The 6,000-nt window shown below is 45.4% G+C and overlaps 1 protein-coding gene across 2 annotated transcripts in view; it reads left to right on the top strand.

Moving 5' to 3' along the window:
* Window positions 1-207: 207 nt before the first annotated feature.
* Window positions 208-6,000, top strand: part of GK5 (glycerol kinase 5) — a 70,049-nt gene continuing 64,256 nt past the window's right edge. The window contains exons 1-2 of one of the 2 annotated variants that reach the window (XM_025448737.3): window positions 293-432; window positions 1,802-1,893. Coding sequence is in view for 1 of the 2 variants with exons in the window: in XM_025448736.3 (XP_025304521.1) it covers window positions 271-432 (162 nt within the window). In the remaining variant the exon portion in view is untranslated. Of the gene's footprint in view, window positions 433-1,801; window positions 1,894-6,000 lie in introns of both variants that reach the window. The other variant, XM_025448736.3, reaches the window with a different exon arrangement.

Raw genomic sequence — 6,000 nt, 5'->3', positions numbered from 1 at the left:
CGGGCACCGCCCTGGGGACGCGCTCGCCGCCCCGCGCCCCCCGCCCCCTCCCCCCCCCGCACGCGCCTCGACAGGGCTCCTGCGCGGCCGTGACGTCACGGCGTCGGGGGGCGGGGCCGCGGCGGGGGCGGGGCCGCTTCCCGGGATCTCGCGGAGGGGCGGGCCGGGGGCGGCGGCCCCGCGGGGCGCGCTCGGCCCCTGAGGCGCGGGCCTTTATAAGCGCGGCCGGCTCGCCGGGCGGCGGAGGCCGAGAGGCTGGCGGGGGGCGGGATGTCGGGGCTGCGCGCGGTCCCGGAGAAGAGGCGGCCGGAGCGGAGCGCGGCGGGCCCGACTCCCGCGGGCTTCGTGCTGGGGCTCGACGTGGGCAGCTCGGTGATCCGCTGCCACGTCTATGACCACGCGACGCTGATTCGCGGCTCCAGCGCGCAGAAGGTGACCCGGGAGCGGGCGTCGGGGTGGCGGAGCGCGCCCCGGGTCTAGGCGCCGGGGGCGAGCGGGCGGGCGGATTCCCGCCCCGGGCAGGGCTGAAGCCTGCGCGTCCTTCCGGTGCTGGCTGCGGGCGGGAGGGGCGGGCCTGTGCCCCGGGGTGCTTCGCTCGCCTGTCTGCGGCCGAGTCGCCTCGGGGTGGGGGGGCAGGTGTGTGCTGCAGACCCTCGCCGGGCAGCGGGGGGCGGCGCGGGGCGGCGGGGAGCAGCGCAGGGCAGCGGGGAGCAGCGGGGAGCAGCGCAGGGCAGCGGGGAGCAGCGGGGAGCAGCGCAGGGCAGCGGGGAGCAGCGCAGGGCACGCCGCGCACGTCCGGCCCGAAGGGACTTCGCGACTTGCGAGGGCTTCCCCGCACCTGCTCCGTAGGCTTCCAACCCCTGGTGTTTATTTACTTTTAAAACGCTCGGGTCTTGATAGAACGTATCGTCCGTTCTTCAGCGGTGCTGTCTCCGAACTGCCGCTCCAGGCGCCCGGTCCTCACCTGCGCGCCTGGATTTCCGCGGATACGAGAGGTCTCCTCTGGGACAGGTTGTGAAGGCGGCGTCGTCATCGCGTTTCTCCTTTTGCATCTCGGAGCCTTGATTCGAAACACACCTCCTTCTGGTCTGGGAAACTTGGCCCAACCCTCGTTAGGGGTGCAGCGACCAGAAGATTGGTGCGCTCCTGCTGTTGGCTTTAGTGAAGTGTGGATTTGTGCGAGCGCGCCAAAGATAACGTTGATGGGACGTGGTGTTCCTACCCTTCCTCCCGAGGGCAGCATCTTGTTACGTTGCACGTGAGGAGCCATTAGTTACCCCTTCCCAGCAGCACTGGACCCTCGCGGTGGCTCGGCTCTCACCCTTCTTCCCAACCCCTTGACTGTGTTTTACAATCGCGGCAGTTGCCCAGGGACCCATCTGGCCAAGTGACTGCTTTGAGAAAATGGGAGAGTTTCATTTCAGTGTGGTTTCCCGACCAGGACCCCGAGCTGGCATCAGCAGCAACCTTTCAGGCCGGCCACCTGTACAGAGACCCTGCACACCGGCCCTACACATGCCATCCCTCCCCCAACTTGAGAGAACACTGTGCTTCAGAGGCTGTGTGCGTCTTATCTTTTTATGAGTCTTTATCACAACACAATGATACTTTTCACACACTCTTCCTCATAATCCTAGACACAAAGTACTTTTGTTTTAGGCAGAGGTTTTTTTTTTTTTTTTTTTTTTTTTTGCATTGAAGTATTTGGAACCAAAAGGAGATATGGATTGTCAGGAAATACAAAGTTTCAGTTGCTGTGTGATTTGGGGTACATGATTACACTTTTTTTTTTTTTTTTTAGAAATGAGGTAGGAATCAGGTGAATCAAAATTGCTGTGAGTAGGAGACTAGAATGGTTTTGCTCAGACTCTCAACCATGAAGTGTCTGGAAAGGTAAGTGAGTTAATAAAAATATAAAAAGTCCCTGCCCTCAAAGGGCAAAACATTTGAATTGAGTTTATAGCAATGGCTCTCCAACTGTGGTAAGAGTTCATAGCAGTGCTTCTTAAGTTGTAGTTCCTGGGCACCTGGGGTAGAGATGAAGAAACTAAGATTTAGAAACTTGCGTAGCAGTTAATAGAGTAATCTTATGTCTGTTGACCTTAATGAAACATTTGGGATTTTATTTTATGTGTAATTTTTTCCTAGAAAATTACTTTGTGTCTTAAAAGTTGTTGGTCCAAAAAAAATTGTTTGCTCATAATGAATTAGAAATTAGAAAAGAACAATCCGAACTTGGTCATTTACTTCAGATAGCTGAAGTTCTTTGAGAAAAAGAGTCTTGTTGGCCTACATTGCTACTTAGCACCTGATTTATTACCTCATGGGTACAGAATAAATCATTGAATTGTACTTAAAGTATCAGGAATTCAGTTTGCTTCGACTTTTGTTTATTTTCTCAAGCTAAAAACCACACCTCTGCTAATATGATGGTAAGGCTATATGTAATAGAAACCCAAGACCACTTAGTATAGGGTTCGATGGATACTGCCCAGCAGATAGCTTAAAAGAGAGACAGAGAAGGAAAAAGTGAAGAGATCACCCTTAGAGACAAAAACAAAAAAGGCTGTATTGATCTTTTAACTAAAATTGAAATTGGGGGATCCCTGGGTGGCTCAGCGGTTTAGTGCCTGCCTTCGTCTTTAGCCCAGGGTGTGATCCTGGAGTCCCAGGATCGAGTCCCACATCGGGCTCCCTGCAGGGAGCCTGCTTCTCCCTCTGCCTATGTCTCTGCCTCTCTGTGTGTGTCTCTCATGAATAAATAAATAAATAAAGTCTTTAAAAAATAAAAAAATAAAATAAAATTGAAATTGCAAACGTGAACCCTTTATGTTGGGAAGTTGGTACCAGGCCTCTCAGAAAACTAGTTTTATTTCTTGTGGCATTCATTTTTTAACAGCAGGGATACATTTTTAGGCTTTTTTTATAATTTGTATTTCTCATTTTATTTTTATAGTTTGTATTTTTTTTAAAAAAGTCTTTGTATAGATTCTTAAATATTGGTATTAGACACTAGAATATAGTATTAAGATTTGAAAATCCACATGTCAATATTTGATGTTTCTAGTTTTTTTTTAAATTTTTTTTTAAATTTTTATTTATTTATGATAGTCACAGAGAGAGAGAGAGAGAGAGAGGCAGAGACACAAGCAGAGGGAGAAGCAGGCTCCATGCACCGGGAGCCCGACGTGGGATTCGATCCCGGGTCTCCAGGATCGCGCCCTGGGCCAAAGGCAGGCGCCAAACCGCTGCGCCACCCAGGGATCCCTCTAGTTTTTTTTTAAAAAAAATTTTATCTATTCATGAGAAACACAGAGAGGCAGAGACATAGGTAGAGGGAGAAGCAGGCTTCCCTGTGGGGAGTCCAATGCGGGACTGGATCCCAGGACCCTGGGATCACGCCCTGAGTGGAAGGCAGATGCTCAACCACTGAGCCACCCAGGTGTCCCTGATGTTTCTAGTTTTAAGGAGAAAGTTTATCAAGTTCCCAGTTGGACCATCATGCTATTTGTGAGAAACTGTAAAGGGCAATAACATCCTGGAAGAACAGCACAGAAAGGCCAGTCCAAAGAAAGCAGTATAATCTCTACTGTTGTGTACCCTTCTGGACAATCTTGAAAGATTCTGGTTTTTGTCTTTTGTTTGTAATCAGCAAACAAATCATCCTCCTTGCTTTGGCTATCCTCTTGTCTAATTTCAGTTTGGTCTTTCTTCGGTATGGGAGGAGATTTCACTATTGTGACATGTTTGGATATAGTGAACTCTCTGGGTTGGAATGGGGGGAGTGATGCTGGAGTGCCACCGGCAAGTCTGAAGATTTGTAGGTTTGACTCAGTGATATCCACATTGAGTTTTTTGTGATGAGGAAGTGTTATTGCAGTTGAGGCATTCGTCTGTGGTCATGAAAGTCTTGCATAGCAAAAAAAACCGAGTATCATTTGATAGAAGGGGAATAGATTTTGTTAAGCCTGTCTCTGAGAATTTACTGGGGAGTAGTAGATTCTTTTTTCCTATTGGATCTTGTCACCATCATGCTCCCCACATAATCACTGTTGCCTCAGCATTCCTTTGTTTTCTTTATTTTGGCCTTTTCTTACATGTCTGATCTTTGGTTGGTTATTGGTTCATATTTTCAGTACCACTAAATAGTCTTACTCTACTCAGCTATATCTGATTTTTGCAAAGAAAGAACTCTTCTGATTCAGTCCTTTTGGAGGGTAAACCTTTTATCTTCGGCTTGTTTAGGGAGGGGCAGTGATCTGGCTGGAGGAAAGGATTGGGGATCCTTATAAAGACTTTGAACAAATCTTGTGTTCAGTCCCATCTGGCATCTCAGTCTTTGGAGGTACCTCTAATTTTCAAGGCTTTACCGTAGAATCTCTGCCAGGGGTTGAGCAAAGATGTGGTGTAATCTGAGCAGGGAGTGAAGGATCAGTTTTCTCCTCTGTTTAACCATGTGCCACCACCCACTCACTGTTCATATAAAAACATTTGTTAAAACCTGGTCTGAACCTGTTTGCTCTCTTAGCATTGTCTCTCTGCATAAAACTTTTTTTTTTTTTTTTTTTTTTTAGATTTTTATTTATTTGAGAGAGAGAGAGAGAGAGAGCAGAGCAAGTGAGAACGTGAGTTGAGGGAGAAGCAGGCTCCTTGCTGAGCAGGAAACCCAACATGGGGCTGGATCCCAGGTACTTGGGATCATGACCTGAACTTAATTGAGCCACTCAGGAGCCCTTGCATAAACCTTTTTAATGTTTTTATTTTAATGGAATTTTGAGAGGAATTGGAGATAAGATATGTGGATTCAAGCCATCATGTTAAACTGAAGCCATGGCTTTTTTTTTTTTTTTAATTAACATACAGTAAAATTGCCTTTTTGGTGAATAAGTTCTATGATTTTTTTTTTAGCCCATGTAGGAGTAATCCAACAAACTCCCTTGTGCTAGCCCTTTGTAGACCTATTCCTCCCATACCTAACCCTGATCTATTTTCCATGTATATAGCTTTTTCTTTTTGAGAATGTTCTATAAATGGAAAAATATAGTCACTAGCCTTCAAAGACTGGCTTTTTTTGGCATAATGCCTTTGAGATTTGTCCATATTATGTATATCAGTAGTTCATTTCTTTTTATTTCCAAGTAGTAACCCATTAGACGGATGTGTCACATTCATTCACCAGTTGAAGTACATTTGGGTTGTATCTGTGTTTCTGGTGATTTTGGCTAGAGCTGCAGTAACCATTTACAGATTTAAATGTACAGTACATGTACATTTAAATGTACAGTAATCATGTACAGATTTTAATATGAACCTGAGTTTTTATTTCTCTAGAATAAATAAATACCTGCAAGTGGTATGATTGGGTCATATAGTAAGTGAATATTTAACTTAACAAACAACTACTACACTTTTCTAGAATGGCTGTACCATTTTGCATTCCCATCAGTATGCATAAGAGTTCCACATGTTCTTCACTGACACTTGAAATTATTTGTAGTTTTTATTTTACGCATTCTAATAGGTGTAGTGGTATCTCATTATGGTTTTGATTTGAATTTCCCTAATGTTTAATGATGTGGAATATTTTCTATGTATATTTGCTATCCATGTATATCTTCTTTGGCGAAGTGCCTGTTCAAGTCTTTTGCTCATTTTTTAATTGGGTTGTTTTGTTTTCATACTGTTGAATTTTGGGATTTCTTCATATATCCTAAATGCAAGTCCTGTGTTAGATGGATGATTTACAGATATTTTAAATGAATCTTCACCTTTTCTTTTGTAGGTCAAATGTTTTTAATTTTGATAAAGTCCAATTTATCAATTTCTCTGTTTTATGAGTGGTACATTTGGTGTCATGTCAAAGAGCTCTTTGCCTAAACCCACATCACAAAGAACTTTTTCCCTTGTTTTCTTCCAAACATTTTACAGTTTTATGTGATCAATTTTGAGTTAAGTTTTGTGTAAGATGTGAGGTTAAAGTTAATTTTTTTGCATATGAAT

Source organism: Canis lupus, chromosome 23, assembly GCF_003254725.2.
Source record: "Canis lupus dingo isolate Sandy chromosome 23, ASM325472v2, whole genome shotgun sequence".
Taxonomy (NCBI): Eukaryota; Metazoa; Chordata; class Mammalia; order Carnivora; family Canidae; genus Canis; species Canis lupus.
This window is presented reverse-complemented; position numbering and strand designations above follow the sequence as displayed.